General features: G+C 41.5%; 2 protein-coding genes across 2 annotated transcripts in view; one reads left to right on the top strand and one right to left on the bottom strand.

Annotated features, from left to right (window-relative positions):
- ALDH1L2 (aldehyde dehydrogenase 1 family member L2) overlaps positions 1 to 10214 on the top strand; it is a 45609-nt gene extending 35395 nt beyond the window's left edge. The window contains exons 16-23 of the mRNA XM_042466667.1: positions 204 to 291; positions 433 to 526; positions 1699 to 1798; positions 2895 to 2993; positions 4174 to 4339; positions 6506 to 6611; positions 7719 to 7918; positions 8625 to 10214. Coding sequence (XP_042322601.1) covers positions 204 to 291; positions 433 to 526; positions 1699 to 1798; positions 2895 to 2993; positions 4174 to 4339; positions 6506 to 6611; positions 7719 to 7918; positions 8625 to 8680 — 909 coding nt within the window. The 3' untranslated portion in view covers positions 8681 to 10214. The remainder of the gene's footprint in view (positions 1 to 203; positions 292 to 432; positions 527 to 1698; positions 1799 to 2894; positions 2994 to 4173; positions 4340 to 6505; positions 6612 to 7718; positions 7919 to 8624) is intronic.
- NOPCHAP1 (NOP protein chaperone 1) lies at positions 9580 to 20545 on the bottom strand. Its single transcript, XM_042466668.1, has 4 exons — positions 20396 to 20545; positions 18035 to 18121; positions 13555 to 13691; positions 9580 to 11852 (listed from the first exon to the last, which is right to left on the bottom strand). Exons 1-4 carry the CDS (start codon positions 20478 to 20480, stop codon positions 11673 to 11675), a joined length of 489 nt encoding a protein of 162 aa, XP_042322602.1. The 5' UTR covers positions 20481 to 20545; the 3' UTR covers positions 9580 to 11672.
- Positions 20546 to 22657: the final 2112 nt, after the last annotated feature.

Raw genomic sequence — 22657 nt, 5'->3', positions numbered from 1 at the left:
GACCTAAAAAAACAAATATGTTTTGCGTCTCAAATTCCGTAACCATGATCTTTCCTTCTTTCTACTTCCTGAAATAACATTTGCTCTGTATTTTTAAAATAAATATTGCAATCCATGCTATGTTTACATTGAAATGTATTATGTTAAAACACATCTATGCCTTAAAATGACGTACTCTGGTTTACTTGTGTGTTTTTATTTAGGTCACTCCACTGACTGCCTTAAAGTTTGCAGAACTTTCTGCAAAAGCAGGATTTCCCAAAGGTGTTATCAATATTCTACCTGGTTCAGGTAAATAACTGATATAAATCTTTAGCTTGTCATTCCAGCCATACCTTGTGCTGAAGAGAGTGTGGTATCTCTAATAACCAAAGAATAGCAATTTACGATTCACCAAAGCTCATTGTATTTAATTTTACCTGTCTTGTGAAGGTAGTTTAGGAGGACAACGCTTGTCAGAACACCCAGACGTTCGTAAACTTGGTTTCACTGGCTCAACACCAACTGGAAAGGAGATCATGAAGACGTAATGTATTCCCTACGTTTTTATTAGATTTTTTCATTTTTACAGTTCGTACATTCTCTGGTCATGGCTGTCACAAATCTCTTTCACACGACAAACTTACAGCTCTTGGATACCACTTTAACTGCCATGGTTGCATCATATGGAACTGTGGGATTTGTAATTTTATGAGGCGCTACAGCTCTCTGGCAGAGAATTCTGAACTCCTTTTGAAACAACAGATCACAAGACTCCATAGCATGGAACTATTGTAGTGAAAGTGGCACCAAAATGCTATAATTATGTAGAGTGAAAGGGATGCTTTTGTCTAGCAGTAACCTACATGAATATCACCATGCCTGAGAATCTCTCTGATTTCTCCCATCCAGACAAGCCTTTATATCATGGGTGGGGAACTTCTGGACCTGGGGATGAATTTGGCCCTCTTGGAGTTTCAATCCAGCCTTCTAAGATTCCCTAGATAGCTGCGACTCTTCCCCCATGATACCATTATTGGGTAGTTTCCTAGCATTTCTTCCTCTAAGAGTGTTAAGCTAAAATATTCGAGCATTTCTTGTTCATTATTAGCATAGCAAGTACATTTCTATACTGCTTAGCGATATACTAAGCAGTTTACAATGTGTAAGCTAATTGCCCCCAACAAGCTGGGTACTCATTTTAGTATGGAAGGATACCAGGCTGAGTCAACCCTACCTGGTATTGAACTTACAACCTTGTGGTTTGTGCATGAGTGGCTGAAGTACATTAGCTTGCCCCCTGACCCTGAACTCCTCTGAATTTAGCCCTTGCTATATATAAATATCAGATTGGTTCCTTCTAACCCTTCTTTTGCAACTGAGCTTCACCTTCTTTCTGCAATCCTCCCCACCACATTTGCTTACGTGGTTTGGATGGCCCTTCGAAATGCAGTAAAAATAAAATCAAAGCAAGATGAGACCTAATGGAAGTGGCTCAAAGTTCTGTTAAACAGTGATAAGAATTATGATAGTGATTATATGAAGAGTAGGTGGCAATTTTTATATGAACAGTAGGTTTCCTCATTTGAGTTGTTCTGGGGGGGGGGGGGATAAAAATCAATTCGTATATCAAAATATACCTATTCATGAAAGCTGATATTAAATTTTGAAAGCTTGACATTCATTCACTTATTTATTTAATCTTTCTTGTCATGACAGTTGTGCTGTCAGCAACCTGAAGAAGGTTTCTCTAGAACTGGGTGGGAAATCACCACTGATCATATTTAATGACTGTGATCTTGACAAAGCTGTGAGAATGGTAGGTCTTCTTTCAAGCACTAGTAATTCCTTTTAAATAAATCTGCTAACCATGTGCTTCAATAAAAGGCAGCAATGACTGCCAAGTCAAATTGAGCCCAATAAAGGCATGCCACTATGTCCTCACTTTCATGTTACCTACCAGGGCCAACCCAATTCATTTTTCTGCCTGATGCAGACAGAAATTCCCCCTCCCCTCAAATCAAGGTGCTCAGTTCCCTAACATTATTATATTTTTACTACCCTTTTGATAACATCATTGATATTTCAGGGCCAGCACTTCTTCCTGTCTATTTGGTAAGTTCAAGCCTATCGCTCACATTCCCTGGTAGCAACTCCTGTGTTCCTCATCAATGCATAGCTTGGAAATGTTATTGTGTAGAGACCCCAGCTTCTGAAATTGCTAGTTGGCATGGTTATGTTGGCCAGGGGATTCTGAACACTGTATTCTAAACAGTAATTTTGTGAAGAGATGTTTAGATTTTCTCCAGATAACCAGTTCTCCTTGTGGTATAATACATGTTAATAAATGAAGGGGAAGGGATATGTTTGTGATTGTAAACATAAAAAAGGAAAAAAGATTTCAAGATAGCAAAAACTCTTCTTGGTTATTCATGGCATTCTCAGATGTGCTGTCCAAATAAATTGCTGTTGCCTCTGGTATAGTGCCTTAATCTAGCTAGACTGATAGATCACTCATAGAAATGTTGATGGACAGAGAGTGGTGAAATTATTTCTCCTCTCATCTAACAGGACAGGGCTATAAGAGAGTCTGTGGCCTTCTTGATGTTGCTAGTCAATAATTTCCTCCATTGGTTGTGCTCCTTGGGGCTTATGAGAGGCTAAAATCAAAGAACATCTGGAAGGCCATATGTTTCCTAGAGCTACTCGACTCGAGGACATGAAAGGCTGCAAAATACTATGGTGTTCAGGATTTCAGCTGGTCCATTCCATTCCCTTGCCTCCTTATCTGCCTCCCACAGAGAGTACTTTTCTTGGTAATATCTCCTTTTCTCAGGGGATGGCTACCATTTTGAATATAGGAGAGTGGCTAGAGGATAACCATAGAATGTCTCCCCATCTCCCTTCTGATGCAGGGCATGGGAGCAGTTTTCTTCAATAAAGGGGAAAACTGCATTGCGGCTGGAAGACTCTTTGTGGAAGAATCAATTCATGATGAATTTGTTAAAAGAGTGGTAAGAGATTTTTATATGTGGATGTTTAAAAACAATTCTGCCGTAGTAACATTACTTCATAAAATGTGATCACACAGATCTATAATTAAAATGTCATGATCAACTGATGCATCAAATGCTGTGGCTATATCAGCGTTATAATCCGTGTGGTACCACATGAACATGCAAGGGACTTGTGTACATTTCTAAGAATAATTGATATTGTTATGTGTCATAAAGCTGGCTTTGATTTATGGGAACCCAGTGAATGGGAGACCTCCAAGAGCCTTGGCCATCAATAGCATTGTTGAGGCCTTGCAAACACAAGGGCCATGGCTTTCTTTGAGTCAGTTCACCTGTGCTGTGATCTTTCTCTTTTCCTTCTGCCTTCTACTTTACTGAGCATTATCATCTTTTCCAACAAGTCATGTCTTATAATGTTTCCAAAGTATAATAGCCTCAGTTTAGTCATTTTGGTTTTTACTGAGTGAGAGGCTTGATTTGCTCCAAGACCTATTAATTTGTCTTTGTAGTGGTCCATGGTATCTGTAGAACTCTCTTCTGGCACCATATTTCAAATACAGTGGTACCTCGGGATACGAAATGCGCGGGTTACGAAATTTCCGGGTTACGAAAAAAAACCCATTGAAAAAAACTGTTCCAGGTTACGAAGGTTATTTCGGGTTACGAAAAATTTTTTGGTGCTTTTCGGCGCTTTTTCGCACGAAATCGCGGCTTTTCCCCATTAGCGCCTATGGCATTTCGGCTTGCGAATGCTTTTCGGGTTACAAAAGCGGCGGCGGAACGAATTAATTTCGTAACCCGAGGGAGCACTGTAAACTGATTTTCTTCTGGTCAGCTTTCTTCAGTGTCCAGCTTTCATATCTATACATAGAAATAGTATGGTATGGATGATTTTGGCTTTACTAATCAATGAAATTTGAATTCTAAGTATGAAAAAAGTGTATTACTAAACTATCTAAAGATCTCTTCATTGCTTTGAGACGTAGGATGAGCATATGCTACTCTTCCTTATTTCATGGATTCTATACAATGGGGCAAAGAATGACCATTTCCCTTGTCAGTTAACTTCAACCACCCTGGTGCAAGCTACTGTTTTGGATGGGGTTTGGGCATTATTGCCTGAAAAGGGCTTACCTGTTGGCTTGTATTATACAACTTCCTCCTTGGAAATCTGTAGGTGGAGGAAACAAAAAAGATGAAGATTGGAGATCCACTAGATAGATCTACCGATCATGGTCCACAAAACCATAAAGCACATTTGGAAAAACTTGTGGAATACTGTGGAACTGGAGTGAAAGAAGGAGCTACACTAGTTTATGGAGGACAACAAGTGCCTAGACCAGGTAAATTAATGTCTACAGAATGATTTATCAATGAGACTAACTGATTAGAGGACATATGAAGTGAGTGCTGTGGAGAGCTCCAACTTGGAGCCTCCAAGACATTAAAATGCTGCTGCCATGAGCCCAAGATGATATGTGTCAGCTTCCAGAATTGAAAAGGAATTGGATCCTGTGGATGCAATTACTCATGCAAACAACCGATATTGTGCCATAGTTTATCTCCTCTCCCCCCTTTTGATGTTGTACTTTCAACATGATGGGGTGGGAACCAAGGGCACATCTTCCCATCAGAGTGTGGACCTCTCTGTTTGTATTCAGATGAAGGGATCCAGTAAACTCTGTGGCTCCTGAAAAGTCCTCCCCAGGATGAAATTTCACCATAATGCTGAAGCTTTATTCCTCTTTTACAAAGGATATGAGATGCATAGAACCATGAAATCATAGAATTGGAAGAAACCACAAGGGCCATCCAGTCTAACCCCCTGTCATGCAGGAACACAGAATCAGCGCACCACTGACAGATGGCCATCCAGCCCCTGTTTAAAGACCTCCAGAGAAGGAGATTCTACCTCTGAGGGAGTGTGTTCCACTGTCAAACAGCTCTCAGTGTCAGGAAGTTCCTCCCAATGCATATATCTGTTATAATTTTTTTAAAAAAAATTACTCAAAATAATAGATTTGCCAATTAAAATGGCAAAATTCTGAAGGATACTGTTCTTCATGACATCCAATGTGGCAACGTATGCAACAAATGAGGTCTTTCTCAAAATTTTGATAAGCAAGCAACTACTTTTTATGTTCTTAACCAGAGATGAGCAATTTTGGTGGGCCTAAAAGTTGCCACAATCTCCCCAATGTTGTTGCTATTAAGTCCTTTCAAGTCAGTTCTGACTTATGGTGACCCTATCATAGGGAATCTCTTGTAATGATGTATTCCAAGGGTTGTCATTGCCTTTGTGTAAGGCTGAGAGTACAGTATATGCCTTGCCCAAGGTCACCCAGTGGGTTTCTGAGCATGGATTCAACCCCTAGCCTGCTGAATTTCTAGCCCAACACTCAGACCACTAAGAGTGTATCTACACTGTAGAAATAATGCAGTTTGACATCACTTTAAGTGTTGTAGCTCCATCCTATGAAATCCTGTGATTTGAGGTTTCACAGGGTCTTTAGCCTTCTCTGCCAAAGAGTGCTGGTGCTTCACAAAACTACAAACCCTAGGATTCTGTAGGATGGAACCATGCCAGTTAAAAGTGATGTCAAACTTTCTCCCTTATGCAAACAAATAATACAGCACATCCCTATTAGACACACTCTCTGAAACTAACTACAGTAGTTGAAGATAATTATGTTGTTTGCAATCCATTGTTTTCCAGTTCTCATCCAGAAGGTGCCAGTTTGGAATAGGGAGAGTTTTAAAAAGTAACTGGTGATACGTGGCTTCCACATTACTGGTGGGACAGCACTCCAGGTTTTACCATGAAAGAAGCTAAGATGCTGAACCTATTTTGGGAACAAAGGCCACATACAGACAGGCGAAAACAAAGCTGCTTTGGGTCACTTTGGAGGTATGCTGTTTAAATGATGCATGTGTCCTAAGAGTCCGGAAGCTGTGCCAAAGCCATGATCCAGTCCTAAGCACTAGAGTGCAGCTTTAGTGCAGCTTCCGGACTCTTAAGACACATGCATCATTTAAACAGCCTATCTCTAAAGTGACCCGAAGCAGCTTTATTTTGGCCTGTCTGCATGGGGCCAAAGTTCAGAACTTTGGATTGCTTCTTAAGTGTGCACTACTATTATTAGCACTGTAATAATCAGCCACGTGTATACAAAGGGATGTTGTAGTATCTTTGAGACTAACTGAAAGAAAGAAGCTGGTACCATGTGCTTTCATAGCCCTGAGCCTAATTCCTCAGATGCATGCATCCACATGCAATCGAAGGATGTAGACCTAAGTTTACAAAAGCTAATGCTACCAGCTTCTTTCTTTCAGTTAATCTCAAAGGTACTACAAGATGTCTTGGCATATTGATTTTCCAGACTAACATGGCTGTCTTTGAATTCTATTAACTACATGGAATATCTTATCACAGTACAATTCATGTAGCAAGACAAAGCCTGAGATAACTTCAGAATCTGCATGCAGTATTCTACTTTCTCTTTTGTTAGGCTTCTTCATGGAACCTACCGTTTTCACAGATGTTGAAGATCATATGTACATTGCGCGTGAAGAATCTTTTGGTCCTATAATGATAATTTCCAAGTTTAAAGACGGGTATGTCCCATTCTAGTCCTTTAATGAACATTATTATTCTGCCCTTTCAATGGCTATAGAGTAAGGCTCACACTACATCTCCATCATCCACAGTAGTGGGAAGAGGGTAGTAGTAGCCTAATGTATTTGCATACATTCTGACTGTTGACTAGAAAAGGAATCCTGCCCGGGAATCTTACAGCAAGTTAACTGAAAGAAGCGGGTGGCATGAGCTTTCATAGGACTTAATCACACAGGAGAAATTGAGCAAAATCAGGGGTTCAAACAGTGATTATCCCAGGCAAAATGCAAATTTGCAATTAAGATTTTCACACAAAGTTGCTATTAAACAGGCAATAAAGAGCAACAAATCATTCACAGAGAAATCCCAAAAATGATTTGTTGCTGTTTATTGCCTCTTTATTGCCTGTTTAATAGCGATGTGTGTGGATTTACATTTTGTCTGGGATAATCGCTGTTTAAACCTCTGATCCCCCCTCCCACACACACACACACACACACACACACACACACACACACACACTTGATTTTCCCCATATGATAAAGTCCACAGACCTAAGCCTACTTTTTCTATAAATGCCCTTCTCCATCTGTGGATGAGATAAAATGATGTGACTCCACTACATGGGATTGCTAATCACACGGATTAAATGTCCAAGTAGGACATATGAACCTACCTTCTTTAACAGCTGTGATGTCAACTTGCTGTTGTCACAGAAGATGAGGCTGGATCATTGCTAAATTTATAGGACCAGTGTCCAGTGTTGTACTTGTGGACACCTAGTTTTGGACAATGGACAGGGAAAGGGAGGCGCAATCGTTTCCAGCTGTGTAACTGGTTGCACAGGCACAGTAAAAGACATCCCTGTGATCCACAAGACCATTTTCATTCCCACTACCAATTTATCTAGGTTTTTAAGCTTTGGACAGCTCCCTATTTATAATTTAGTAACAGTTGAGGTATTTTACCCAAATCTGTGAAGTATGTTATAAAAGAACACTAGGAGTTTTCTGGTTGGGAATGTTCAGAAGAACCTATGTAGGTGGTTGGATGATACAATCTACATTGTTTCTATATTGATTTCCCCCCCTCCCCTCACATCATAGGGATGTTGATGGGGTGTTAGAACGAGCCAACAGAACAGAATACGGTCTGGCTTCAGGGGTCTTCACCAAAGATATAAGCAAAGCTCTGTATATCAGTGACAAACTTCAAGCTGGAACAGTTTTCATTAACACCTATAATAAAACTGATGTGGCAGCCCCATTTGGTGGATGTAAGCAATCTGGCTTCGGAAAAGATTTAGGTAAGTTGCTTTTTACTTGATGCTCACTTAAATGTAAAAACAACTTTATACAGCAAGGCTATTAAATATATAATATATTCACAACTGCCCTCCTCCCTTTCAGTTAAACTTGCATGTTAATGTATTTTGTACAGTGGGGATTACAAACCTGTGACCTCTTCAACTGTTGTCAGACACCAATTCCCAGCAACTCCATCCGATAGTCGGGAAAATATTACAAGTTCCTTGCAGTTGCACACCTTCAATTTACTGGTGTAATCATGATCTCTACTGATATGTTGGGTGTTTTGTAAATATGAGACTCAGTTAATGCAAGGTAATAGAAAGACCACAAAAGTCTGGTTACTGCCCTGCATGAAATGAATTTGCACTGTAAAACAGTCTTAAGATCCAATACAGTATTTGGGAGCGCTCTAGAATATTAGAAAGGTAAGCTAGTGCCTTTCACATGCTTTTTACCCTAACTCTCATATATCCTTGTGAGCAAGATCAGAATTTGTGATAAGTGCAGCCCAAAACCTCTTGAGGGCACTAGGATGTTTGTAGAGTTTCAAACCTATTATTCCCCAATCCATTGCCCTCCAGATGTGTTAAGACTGCAGCATGGTAGCCCACTTGCCAAGTAAAACAGATTAGTTTGTAGTTCTGCACTGCTTCTTCAAAAAGTGAGGAATGTGACATGTTTCATTACTTTTATTTCTTTCAGGTGAAGAAGCTCTTCATGAGTATTTGAAAATAAAAGCAGTAACCGTGGAATATTAAGCAGTTCTGCTGTAGGTGACTAAGCTGTTCTCTTGTCAATAAGTTCAATGTTTAAATAACTTCCTTAGCACAAGGCAGATCAGAATTAAATGGCAAAAATGTTAGTATAGGACTTCTAGCATTAATACACAAACCAGAACCTCATCCGCTGAGCAAATGAAGACCATTTGCATTCACAGTAAGAACAAGATATTCTCTTTTAACCTCCATTTGTGCCAAGGACTTTATGATTCATAGATTTGAAATGTCTGAAGACTCTTCCCTAGTATTTTTTTTGTCGTAGTCTCCACTGCATGCAGTAAGCTTGAATGTTCATATCATGGCATGCTGAATACAACTGAGAACAGCATCCTGAAACCTCTGATCGCTTGATTTTGCAGTGAACATTTTATCTATGTGAGAAGCAAGTTTGCTGATGTTCCTTACTTGTTCAAAATAGTCGCATGGAACTTAGGGCCAAAAACAGCCATGAAAGTCCAGCTCAACGCTGGCTTGGGAGCACGGCATTTAGACACAACGTGACCGAGTGGCCTGGAAGCCACGCCAGCTGGTTTCCGAGTGACTCAGGGGCATGGCATTCAGATGCCACTGGCCCCAGAGCCAGCAAAAAGCCAGTTCTAAAGGTGAAGGGGCAGCTTTTTCCCACCCCAAATAGGAGCAGATTTTTTTCTGCTGCTATTTGGGGGAGGGGGAGCTCACCAGATTGGGGTTGCGGCATGTGGTTGCTGCTGACCCAATCTGGCTCTCTCAGGGGTGGCATCATGCTGCCTATTTGAGGCCATTTGTTTCGCCCCTTAGTTTCTTTTAAAAAGTGCTTTACACCAGCATTATGCTTCTCTCTTTCCAATCTTTATAAGGATAGAAAACTGATTCGCCACACATTAATTCAAGTACACTTATGTTTTTTTTAGAATTTTTATTAAATCTTTTAAAATCACTACAAAGAGTCATAAAACACCACAACATACATTACAAAATAAATTTCCATCATAATACACATACTTAAACATATTATTTCATCATATACTCATCTTTAACTATGCAATCTGTCACTTTAACCTATTTGGCAATGAGGGCCTTCCGCTATTTCCCCCTTTCAATTCCATCAACTTATTACCGTTCATTCTTCCCTTCTCTATTATCTCTTCCTCAAAAAAAAAATTATATGCTTTCCTTTTTCCCTCTCTCCTTCCCTTCTGTTCCTCTCTCCTCCTCTTCTCTATACTCTTTTGCCTTTCTTTTCAAATCTTCACAATCACTCTGTTTACTTCACTTACTCTTCAGCTCTCTTACTCTCACTTCAGTTACTTAGACCCTCAATCATTTTCTTAAACTCTCTGTACTTCTACTACATTCATACATTACTTCCTTTCCATCATCTGCAAATTTATCTTATCCTCTATTACTGGCTTTCTATCCTTAATACGCATTGCAGATCGCACCTACTTAATTATTATAAATTCGATTTGGCTGTTGTAGGGCTTACTCATATAGTTTTTTATCTTTACTTGTCTTATTAAAGAAATATAATTTCCATCATAGTCATTCTAGTTTTTAACTTGTTAATCTGGAGTCTATACATCATTACATGCCTATACAGTGCACCTGCATCATATGCGGGTGTGCTTTACGCGGCTTTCAGCATACGCTGAAGCCTGAAAGCAGTGTGGGGAGGAAGGGGTGGTGTGTCCCATAGGGAGAAATGGGGTGCGTGCCTATGATGCGCGCATGAGCTTCATTCATTTAAATGGGGTTCAAGCATAGGCGTTGTTTTATGCAGGGGAGTCAGAAACAAATCCCCTGCGTAAACCAAGGGCACACTGTACTATGTATTTTAGGAGGTATCTTCATTATGTAATAATTATGTGTTCAGCTACACATCTAAAAGTGTAAGAACTATTTTACAGTGGGACCTCGGTATCCGTGGGGGATCCATTCCAGAACAACCCCCCTGTAGATACCAAAACTTATGGATGCTCAAGTTCCTACCCAGCTTGCAGCTGCTACCACCACTGCCACCACATTCCTCCTCCTAGCAGTCTTTCTGGCCGTTGTCCTCTTCCTCCTCCTCGCAATCGCTGCTGCTACCCAAGAAGAGCAGCTCCTGCCAGATTGGGACAGCTCCCCGTGGAGCTGTGAGAGGCCATGCTGCCATCAGCAAAAGTTGCTCTTCTCAGCCCACCCCCACTCCTCCCCCAAAAAATAACCTGAAAAAAGAAGTAGTTGGGTGCTGCCCAGTTTTAATGGGTGGGGGGGTTTGAGCACATACACATATGCAAAAAACTATTCCTAGATGCCTACAGGACAGAAAAAAAATTAAACAAAAACAAGGGGGTTACATGTGGAAAGTATGAGATGGGATGCAGCCCTCAGTCTACACTTTGTTCAATGTTTTGGGACATCAACTCCTATCAGCCCCCATCAGCATGGCCAGGTGTCATGAGTAAAAAGAGTTGTAGGCTGGCATCTACAGTGCTAACCACTTCCCACCTAAGTTACAACTTATTCCAAAGGAGAGTGAAGTGCTTTTGGCCTGCATGTAAGAGACACTTATCAAACCAATAACTCTGATTTCTGCAAATACTCAAAGCAGTGGCTGAAGAAGACACTTGAAGAATGGGTACAGTCCAAATGATGAGTGCTTCCTTGGTTTTACAGAAACATTTCCAATGGTCTCAATGAAACAGCTAAAAGCTACAAACTGGAAAAATAAATGCAAAAACTATGGAGAATCCTGAGCCAACTTGTCAGTGGTATTTCTTTTCTTTCACCCATCAAATGTTTGCTCCATTTTCCCCTCCATGATGGACTCCTGAGAGGAAACACCAATGTCCTAATTTATCTCTTTACTGATTCCTAAGAATTGAAGGAATCCTTCATGCCTTTCAGCAGTGTGAAATGCAGACAGTAAGCTAGTCCACAAATAGTGTAACTGGAAAGAAACTAGCTCTCCAAAAGGAAATTGAGAACATCACAATCTGATATGGTAGATCTATTCATCACTTTTACTGTCCAATATTTCTATTCTGCCTTCTCCTTTTGATTTTGGAAGCTTGATATTGTCTACAGTCACTTCATCACAGACAGAGCTGTTCTCACATTCAGACTCCTCTTCTGAGATTGAATCCTCTTCCTCTGTATCAGAACCACTCAGTTCAACCAAAGCCACATTCTGTAATAAGGAAAAAATGTTTTTTCTCCAGATTAACATCATTAGATGAGAACTGGAGTGTAAAGGTAGGCCAGTTTAAAGACAAAAACTATCAGGCAATTTTAGGTAGTCACACAACTATAGCTGTAAATAACATCTCAGTATCCAGATCCATAAATGATTCTTATAAAATCCCCTTCCACAAAACATGGCGATTGTCACTGGAATCAAAGCAATATCAAGCCACCCCCCGCTTTTTTTTTTAAAGAGAGGACTAGACAAACTCACTGAAAACAGAGTAGCTAAAAACTGGATGTGGTGACAATCGACAAAGTGTTTATCTTCCTGCTCTGCTTATTAGCTTCCCAGAGGCATCTAGCTGACCACAGTGGTAAACAGGGTCCTGGACTTATTAGATCTAGAACATTACTTATTTTCTTACATTTTTGAATAAAAAATGTTTTAAACTTTGAGCAAGAAGTGTTTCAGTCAGAGCTATATGGCAGAATGAAGCAGTTTCCTTGGGCAGCTGATCTGAAGTAACACAGAAGCTGCTTCCAAATTATCTACTTTATTGTTGTTGTAGCTTCATCAAGTCATTTCCGACTTATGGCAACCATAAGGTGACTCTATCATGGGGTTTTCTGGGGCAGAGTGTGTGTGACTCACTAAAAGTCATCCATTGGGTTTCCATGGCTGAATGGGGAATCAAATCTTGGTCTTCAGTGAGCTTATCACAGGGCTTCCTGGGGCTGAGAGTCTATGGTGTAGTAGATATCGTGGAAAAGGGGTGGTCCGCAGCCATACTGGCAGCCCCAGAGGCCCCAATCCGCCACTTTTTCAGGCCACCAAGAAACAGCAAAACGCTGCTTCTCTGTGGCCTGGAAAGGGGTGCCCATGGGGCTTCATGCCCCACAGACATCCTGACAGGCGCAGCCAGAGGGGAAAGGGGCCACTCAGCCCCTTTCTCCCTAGCTTTGTTCCTGCAGCAATCTAGTTGCCATGGGAATAAAGCATGTGCCCAAAAGGAGCTCCGTTTCGGAGCTCCTTTTCGCACTGCAAATAATGCCGGTCCATTTGGACACGTCGCACGCATGACAACATTGTCGTGTGCTGGATATGGACAGCACCATACCAAGATGGCACCCTCCATACGCAGTAGGGCTGGAGAGTGTGCGATTGCTGCATGCTCCCCAGCCCTACTTTTGGCCCCAGGATGGCACTTCCGCGCCATCTGTACTGGGCCTATGACTCACTCAGAGTTATCCAGTGATTTTCCACAGATGAGTGGGAAATTGAACCTTGGTTTATAGAACTGTAGTGCAATACTCAAACATCTACACCATGTTGGCTCTCCTAGTGGTAATTTATTACCATTTTTTTATACTCAGGAAGAGTCATTTCTGAATTTTTTAATTTCAGGTGTCAAAATAAGTTTGTTAGCACTGGGTACTATGCACCCTGAATCTCAGTCTAGGGGACTATTTGCTCTTCTGCCTCTGTTAGCAAAACATTTTGAGCAAGCTTGGTTTCAGTAATAAAGTAACAAGGTTTAGATATGAGGTAAGTGTATGCCAAGTAGCAACAAGTTCAGAAAAATTAGCAATGTTAAAGAATCTGAAAGACATTAATGTTAAAGAAGTAAGGCAAATATATTTTTTCAACATTATGAGAGTAGTTAAACGTTCACGGTGTTAGTTATAGAAATAAAAAATGTATTCACCATTTCAATGACATTTTCAGTGGAAGGATCCAGGTGTTCAATATCAAACTTTTCAACAGGCGTGCTGTCCATTTGTCTTCTTAGCTTGTCATTTGCACTGGCCATCTGTGGCAGAAAGGACTGAACCCTATCCAAAACTAAGAGATGAAAAAGTAAAAATGAACATATCAATTCACTTCTAAGATTCTGTACAGGAAAATTACAGAGAGAAAGGGAGATGGCAGCACAGACTGCCAGACTGAAATAAGCAGGGGTTATTTTGAATGGTCCAATTTTCAAATATAGAAAATGAATATGAATGAACGATTTGTATGTAAACAAGGACTCTGCATTTAACAGAATTTGCCTGGGCTGATTAAAAGGAACTGGCAAATGTAATGTTCTTCCTCCATCATGTGCTCTCCAAAATTATCCACATGCATTTAAAATATGCCTTCAGCATCATCTGAAAATGGAACCTCCTGGCCAAGCCCCTCTGCCAGTCTTATTGCAATCATGAGCTACCCACAGAATCATAGAATCATAGAGTTGGAAGAGACCACTAGGGCCATCCAGTCCAACCCCCTGCCATGCAGGAAATCCAAATCAAAGCATCCCTGACAGATGGCCATCCAGCCTCTGTTTAAAGACCTCCAAGGAAGGAGACTCTATCACCCTCCGAGGGAGTGCATTCCACTGTCGAACAGCCCTTACTGTCAGGAAGTTCCTCCTAATGTTGAGGTGGAATCTCTTTTCCTGTAGCTTGCATCCATTGTTCCGGGTCCTGTTCTCTGGAGCAGCAGAAAACAAGCTTGCTCCCTCCTCAATATGACATCCTTTCAAATATTTAAACAGGGCTATCATATCACCTCTTAACCTTCTTTTCTCCAGGCTAAACATCCCCAGCTCCCTAAGTCGTTCTTCATAGGGCATGGTTTCCAGACCCTTCACCATTTTTGTCACCCTCCTTTGGACACGCTCCAGTTTCTCAATGTCCTTTCTGAATTGTGGTGCCCAGAACTGGACACAATATTCTAGGTGGGGCCTGACCAGAGCAGAATACAGTGGCACTATTACTTCTCTTGATCTAGACACTATACTTCTATTGATGCAGCCTAAAATAGCATTGGCCTTTTTAGCTGCCACATCACACTGTTCACTCATGTTCAACTTGTGGTCTACTTGGACTCCTAGATCCCTTTCACACGTAGTTTCATTCAGCCAGGTGTCACCCATCCTATATCTGTGCATTTTATTTTTCCGCCCTAAGTGCAATACCTTACATTTCTCTGTGTTGAATTTCATTTTGTTAGCTTTGGCCCAGCTTTCTAGTCTATTCAGGTCATTTTGAATCTTGATCCTGTCCTCTGGGGTATTAGCTATTCCCCCTAATTTGGTGTCATCTGCAAATTTGATAAGTATGCTCCCAATTCTGTCATCCAGGTCATTGATAAAGATGTTGAATAGCACTGGGCCCAGGACAGAGCCCTGTGGGACCCCACTGGTCACTTCTCTCCAGGATGAAAAGGAGCCATTGTTGAGCACCCTTTGGGTTCGGCCGGTCAACCAATTACAGATCCATGTAACAGTTCCTTTGTCTAGCCCACATTTTACCAGCTTGTTTGCAAGTATGTCATGGGAAACCTTGTCAAAGGCCTTACTGAAATCAAGATATACTACATGTATATCCACAGCATTCCCTTCATCTACCAAGCTGGTAATTTTATCAAAGAAAGAGATTAGGTTTGTCTGGCATGACTTGTTTCTCTGAAACCCATGTTGACTTTTTGTGATTATGGCATTGCCTTCTAGATGTTCACAGACTCTCTGTTTAATGATCTGCTCCAGAATCTTTCCTGGTATTGATGTCAGACTAACTGGACGATAATTGTTGGGATCCTCTTTTTTCCCCTTTTTGAAGATGGGGACAACGTTTGCCCTCCGCCAGTCTGCTGGGATCTCTCCTGTTTTCCAGGAGTTTTCAAAGATTATTGCCAATGGCTCCGATATTACTTTTGCCAGTTCTTTTAATACCCTTGGATGGAGTTCATCTGGTCCCGGAGACTTAAATTCATTTAGATTAATAAGGTGTTCCTCTACTATCTCTTTACTTATTCTGTGCTGAAATTCCCCTATTCTGTCCTCTGCTCCATTATCCTCAGGTTGAGCACCTTTTTCTTTTTCTGAGAAGACTGAGGCAAAGAAGGTGTTGAGTAATTCTGCCTTTTCTCTGTCTTCTGTTAGCATTTTGCCATCTTCTCCACGAAGTGGCCCTACTGTTTCCTTCTTCTTCCTCTTGCTGCGGACATATCCAAAAAAAGCCCTTTTTATTGTTCTTAACCTCTCTAGCAAGCCTGAGTTCGTTCTGCACTTTAGCTTTTCTGACTTTACCCCTACACATGCCTGCTATTTCTTTGAATTCCTTTTTTGTGATTTCCCCCCTTTTTCCATTTCTTATACATGTTCCGTTTCAAACTTAGCTCCGCTGAAAGTTCCTTAGTCATCCATCCTGGTTTCTTGAGACACCTCCCGTTTTTCTTTCTCACTGGAACTGTTTGCAATTGTGCCTTCAGTATCTCTCTTTTGAGAAACTCCCATCCGTCCTGAACTCCTTTATTTTTTAGTATTTCTGACCATGGAATCGCTCTCAATACTTCTCTAAGTTTACTGAAATCCGCTCTCCTAAAGTCTAGGATGCGTGTCTGACTATGCCTGGCTTCTCCTTTCCACTGTATTACAAACTCCAGGAGAACATGGTCACTTCCACCTAATGATCCCACCACTTGCACCCCATTAACCAAGTCATCCTTGTTGGTTAGGATCAGATCTAAAATAGCTGACCCCCTTGTTGCCTCTTCCACCTTTTGGACCATGAAATTGTCTTCCAGGCAAGTGAGGAATTTGCTAGGCCTTGAGGATTTTGCTGAGTTTGACTTCCAGCAAATATCAGGATAGTTGAAGTCGCCCATCACTACTACATCTTTCTTTTCTGACTGTGTGGTCATCTGTTCTAGAAAGATATCATCCAATTCCTCCGTCTGACTTGGGGGTCTGTAGTAGACTCCCACCGTAACATCCTTGTTGTTTCTCTCCCCTTTGATTCTTATCCAGATGCTCTCCACCTGGCTTCCATGATTGATGTCCAAGATCTCTTCACTGGTGTAAATATCTCTGACATATAGTGCTATTCCTCCTCCTTTCTTATTTGGCCTATTTCTCTTAATAAGGTTATACCCCTCTATTTCCACATTCCAATCATGAGACTCATCCCACCAGGTTTCAGTGATGCCTATTATATCATATTTGCTTTGTTGTACTAGGAGTTCGAGTTCATCTTGCTTATTTCCCATGCTCTGTGCATTAGTGTAGAGACATCGCAGACCATGGTTCCCTTTTACTTGCTGCCTGTGCAAGTTTTTTTGCCTCGCACTGTTGGGTCCTTGCACTGTTTGCCTTGTCTCCTCTATGTCAGTTTGACTATTTTCGCCATCCCCTTCGCCTTCCTTAATATTGCCTCCCTTCCCCTCGGAACTCAGTTTAAAGCTCTCCTGATCAAGTTCTTGAGACTGTTGGCAAAAACATTTCTTCCAACTGGCGTGAGATGCAACCCGTCTGTTGCAAGAAGTCCCTCCTCATGGAACCGCAGCCCATGATCGAAGAATCCAAATCCTTCTCGGCGGCACCATCTGCGAAGCCAGTTGTTCACATCCTCGATTTTCCTCTCCCTTCCTGGACCATGCCCTTCAACTGGCAGAAGAGACGAGATGACAACCTGTACATCCATTCCTTTCAGCTTCCTACCAAGCGCCTCGTAATCCCTTTTGATGTTCTGAATGCTGTGTCTTGCAGTATCATTAGTTCCCACGTGGACCAAAAGGAAGGGGTATTGGTCAGAAGGCTTGACCAGTCTTGTCAGCCTCTCTGTCACATCACAGATCTTTGCACCTGGAAGACAACACACCTCTCGAGACATCTTGTCAGGCCTACAAATCACTGCTTCTGTACCCCTGAGCAAGGAGTCCCCCACTACGACCACACGCCTCCTCCGAGGCTTAGCAGCGACTGTTCCCTCGGATGGGACTCTCAGGCTCCCCTGCTCTGTCCCTGAAGTCTGTCCATGCTGCTTTTCTTCATCCTCCTTGATAAGGGAAAGAGCTTCGAATCGACCCATGTGCTAGTCTACAATTTCCATGTTCTCAACCCAGTATTACCAATAGTAAAAGACTGTTGCAGGGAGCAGTCAGTATGATGCTGCAATCATTTATTTTTGGAGGCCAAGAAAAGCAGTCAAGTAGGATTGGGGAATGTTTGACCTTTTAGTTTTTCTGGACTACAATGTCAACAGCGTCTTTGGTAATGGCCATGGTAGCTAGGGGCTTCTGGGATTTGTAGTCCAAAATATCTGGAGGGCTGAAGGTTCCTCTTCCCTCCTCCACACACTCCTCTAAACATATCAACTAGAACTACATACAAAGTCTTATTAATGAAACTCAGTACTTACCATTGCTCCTTGGTAGTCTGACTGTTTGTAAGCTTGTGGCTTTTTTCTTAGCATGATTTGAACTGAGCAACAGAGTCTCATGAATACCTGCAATCCAGAAAACTTGCATCAATTGAGTAGGCATATACAGATGTTACTATTTTCTCTCTTTAAATATAACTGCCTCACACGTTTCAGATAAGGTAGTACAATGAACGTACTCCATGCTATGTTATTGCATGACACATACACACTACATGAAGCAGTAGTGGAACAGTAAAGATACAATAAAATGTTTATCTATCTGAAATATCACTAGACAGTACGCTCTATAATATAAGTAACATACAATCAGTCCTCCATATCCAAGGATTCTGCAACAACGGATTCAACCAACACCAGTTCTGCCTCCTCAGCAGACCTTAAAGTACAGGTAGGTTCTTATGTAGAAATTCAGTCTATCCGACAGTCTGGACCTAAGGCATGTATGGCTTTATAGGTAACTATTAGCATTTATCTTAAGCAAGTATGGTCTGTAGTGAAAATACTGCTTCCAGAAGCATCTGTCAATATTCTTCCAAAAATTAAAGATCAGATATTTTTTCTTTTAAAAAAGCCTAGCCTTCTGTAATGTAGATAGCTGATGTGTGTATTGTATCAGGATTTCAAAAGGCATCTACAAAAAGGATATTGAGAAGCTGGAGCGTGTCCAAAGGAGGGCAACTAAAATGGTGAAGGGTATGGAAACCATGCCTTATGGGAACGACTTAGGGAGCTGGGGATGTTTAGTCTGGAGAAGAGAAAGTTAAGAGGTGATATGATAGCCCTGTTTAAATACACTGGTACCCCGGGATACGAATGCGCCGCGTTACGAAATTTCCGGGATACGAAAAAGCTCCATTGAAAAAAACTGTTCCGGGATACGAAGGTTTTTTCGGGTTACGAATTTTTTTTCGGCGCGAAATTCAAACGCGACCGCTAGCCGCACTTTGGAAAAGCCTTTTTCGGCTTGCGAAATGCATCGGGTTACGAACGCCGCGGCGGAACGAATTAATTTCGTAACCCGAGGCACCAGTGTACTTGAAGGGAGGTCATATTGAGGAGGGAGCAAGCTTGTTTTCTGCTGTTTCTGAAGATGCCAGCCACAGATGCTGGCGAAACATCAGGAATACTCTTCTAGAACATGGCCACATAGGCCAATGCTGGGCATGAAAGCCTTTGACTTTACATTAGGAGATTTGCCATTGCCATCCTCTGAGGCTGAGAGAGTGTGACTTAAGACCATCTGGGACAGGGCTGGTTTGGGCTTTAAAGCAGAGATGTTAATCTTACAGCCATCTGTATACTGTTGGACTGCAAATCCCATCACTCTAACTACACAAGCTAATACAACTAATCCTGGGTGTTGAAGGATTCCCATCTCCATTTTGAAGTTAATGCCGGCACCTTAAATTGTGTTATTGCTGCGTGCCTCCAAGTTGCTTGGCAAGGAAGAGATCTGCCATTTCCCTTACCCTGAGGCTGGTCCAAAACACACTGCAGAAATAATCCAGTTTGAGACCGCTTTAACTGCCCTGGCTCAATGCTGGGGGATTATTCTGTGAAGTGCAATTTTGTGAGGCATTTAGCCATCTCTTGTCAGAGTGTTTTGGTACCACTACAATTCCAAAGATTCCCTAGCACTGAACCAGGGCAGTTTAAAGCAGTCTCTAACTGGATTATTTCTGCAGTGTGGGGCAAAAACACCTGTAAAACCTGAACGCAGAGCCATGAAACCAAACCTAGAGAGAGGAGGAGATGGAAAAGGATGAGACCTAAGTAGCAGGGCACCCTCGCACTTTTTAAAAGGGCAGGGTATAAATACCATAAATAAATATGTTTTATTTGTGAGTCGCCTTTCTGGGAGAAAGACAGCATAGAAACTAAGTAAATAACTAAATAAAAAATATTATTATTATTATTATTATTATTATTTATACCTCACTCTTCAGCCAAAAAAGGTATCAGAGCAGCTTACATTTTGTTAATTAAACATTTCCTTGCCCTCAGGCTTACAATCTAAACAATTAATTATTAAATTATTAAAGAATTAATTATTATTAAAGAATTATTACATTTTATTACTGTAGCTATTGTTGTTGTTTATAAAGCGCTGCAAATTTACAAATTATTATTATTATTATTATTATTATTATTTTGTTATTTTTATTTTTGTCCTTTTTTTTCATGCCGCCTTTCTCCCAGAAAGAGACCCAAGGCGGCTCACAAGACCAAAAAACAACATTTCAAAAGAGAATAAAAGTTCAAAAACAACCCAAATCCTCCAGATAAAACAGTATTAAATGAGCACCAAACGTTTCCCAGCCGTTCCTGGCCCTCTACCTCCTCCGCTCCCTACGGAAAGGAGATCCCTGGATACCGCGGGAAACACGCCGCCTCCTTTCTGCTCCATTCGCTGCCTTTCCATCCCCAAATCTCTGCTCAACAACACGTGAGTCCCCTCTAAACCAAACCGGAAGTGGAGAGAGAGAAGCGGAAAGGACGGATCCTAGAGCGGCCTTGAGGGCTAAGCAGCGCCACCTACAGGCCTGTGAGGTTATTGCAGTGCCCCAAGCTGGAGAGAATGGACTGCAGCCAGGAAACCAGAAGATGAAGCTCCATAACACACTGGACAAATCATCCAGTCTGAGACCTGGCTCAGTGCTGGGGAATCCTGGGAATTGTAGTTCATTTGTGGCACCAGAGCTTGTTTTTTTTCTGACAGAGAAGGCTAAATGTCTCCCAAAACTACAGTTCCCTGAATTCCCTAGCACTGAGCCAGGGCACTTGCCATGTACTGTATTATCTTACCATTCTGCCCATCGTTCATTTGATATCAGTGGGTTATTTTAAACTAATTTTAACTGTAATTTGTTAATTCTCTTTTAGGGAGGAAGGGATGTTGTAATACAAGTGTATTGCATGTAGAATGTTTTTAATGTTGTAAGCCACTTTGATTAATTATTTATACCAAAAGCAGGGTATAAATAAAAGATTTATTACTTAAATCGGCCTGAAACTGGATTATTTCTGCAGGGTGTTTTGGTCCAAAGTGTGAGGAGGGCGGCTATGAAAGAACTAAGAAAGGTCCTAAAATGCAAAGATATACAACTGAGCACAAGAGTTAGAATCATACAAGTCGTATTCCCTATTAGCATTCAAAGATATTGCAGTGTCAGTTTGTGGAATCAATATGTAAAGGAGGCCTGCACAACATATGGCCCTGAGGGCCACATGCGGCTACCAAAGGATTTTGGCAGCCCACGGGGATCATGTGGAACAACTTCAAGGCTTTTCTGCCATTCAGCCTTCTTCCAAGGTGAGGAGTGGCCACAGAAGGAGGAAGGGGGAATGCTCACCCCTGAAGGCTCCTCCACTTTCTTTAGAGTTTATCACACGGGAGGAATTTCTCTTAACTTTGAATGAAAAGAAAGTGGGGCCAGAACGCATTCACATGAATTCAAATTGTGTTCGAACTGACTTCTCATTGCTCAGAAATAGCCTGCCGTTGCCCAAAATTGCGTGTGATCACCTCGTCTCACACAACAATGTAAAGCCCTATGACTGAGCTCAGACTGACTTCCCATTGTCCGAAATTGCATGTGGTAGTCTATCACGCAATAACATTAAACCCCATGATTGCATTCGGATTGCCATTGGATTATACTTCCAATTTCCCTTGTCTGATAAACTCCTTTGGCTTTCTCCCAAAGAGAAGGCCAGGTGGCGGAGAAAGAAGAGAGGCGAATGGTCACCCCTAAAGGCTTTGCTGCTGCTGGGCTTTCCTCCAAGGAGAAGGCAGTGGAGAAGGAAGAGGGGCAAACACTTGCCTTTCAAGGCTCGTCCGCCATTCTGTTTTCTCCTGAGGATTATTAATTATTAATTGATTAAAATCTATATGTGGCTCAAATAAGTTTTATTTATTTTAATTTTGGCCCCTTCCTATTGCCAAGTAGTGCAGGTCTCATGTAGAGAGATCTTGTTGCACCTTTGAGGTTAACTGAAAGAAAGAAGTTGGCAGCATGAGCTTTCGTATATTTCCTCAGATGCATCTGGGGAAGTAGACTGAAGTCTATGAAAGCTCATGATGCCAATTTCTTTCTTTCAGTTAACCTCAAAGGTGCTACAAGATCTCTCTACATCCCTATTACCATCTATGGATTTCAGTAACAACAAAAATCCACCAAACATGTGCAATATACATGTTGCAAGCTTTCAAAGCTTCACTGGCTTTTTCATCAGGCAAGGTGTTACAAACCAAACAGGATGGGGGGGATTGAAGATGTTATTCATAGGCCTGCATTTTGATGTTTCCCTTATTGGTTAAGATGATATTGAGAGGCAAATCTTGCAGGCTGGCACCTCCTCCTTCTGACCATTTGACAATTGGGAGAGTCTCAAAGACCAGGAAATTTAACATCCATCTGCAACACACACAAAAAAGATACTTCCTTTGGAATCCAGCATGTCTCCATCCTTTGTGAGAGTACATGTATGGATAGGCGAGATGGTCAGTTAAGAAAGAAGATAGGAAGTAAGTCAATTCATTTGAGATGTGGTGATGGAGAAGAGTGCTGAGGATGCCATGGACGGCCCAAAAGACAA

This window comes from Sceloporus undulatus, chromosome 5 (genome assembly GCF_019175285.1).
Source record: "Sceloporus undulatus isolate JIND9_A2432 ecotype Alabama chromosome 5, SceUnd_v1.1, whole genome shotgun sequence".
Lineage (NCBI taxonomy): Eukaryota > Metazoa > Chordata > Lepidosauria > Squamata > Phrynosomatidae > Sceloporus > Sceloporus undulatus.
The sequence above is the reverse complement of the archived record's forward strand: the minus strand, read 5'-3'. Positions and strand labels throughout refer to the sequence as shown.

Coding starts and splice junctions, on each gene's coding strand:
- NOPCHAP1 (XM_042466668.1), bottom strand. CDS start 20,480: ATGGAAAGGCAGCGAATGGAGCAGAAAGGAGGCGGCGTGTTTCCCGCG. Junction 13,692..18,034: donor CAGACTACCAAGGAGCAATG/GTAAGTACTGAG, acceptor TTCATCTCTTAG/TTTTGGATAGGGTTCAGTCC. Junction 11,853..13,554: donor CTGAAAATGTCATTGAAATG/GTGAATACATTT, acceptor TCCTTATTACAG/AATGTGGCTTTGGTTGAACT.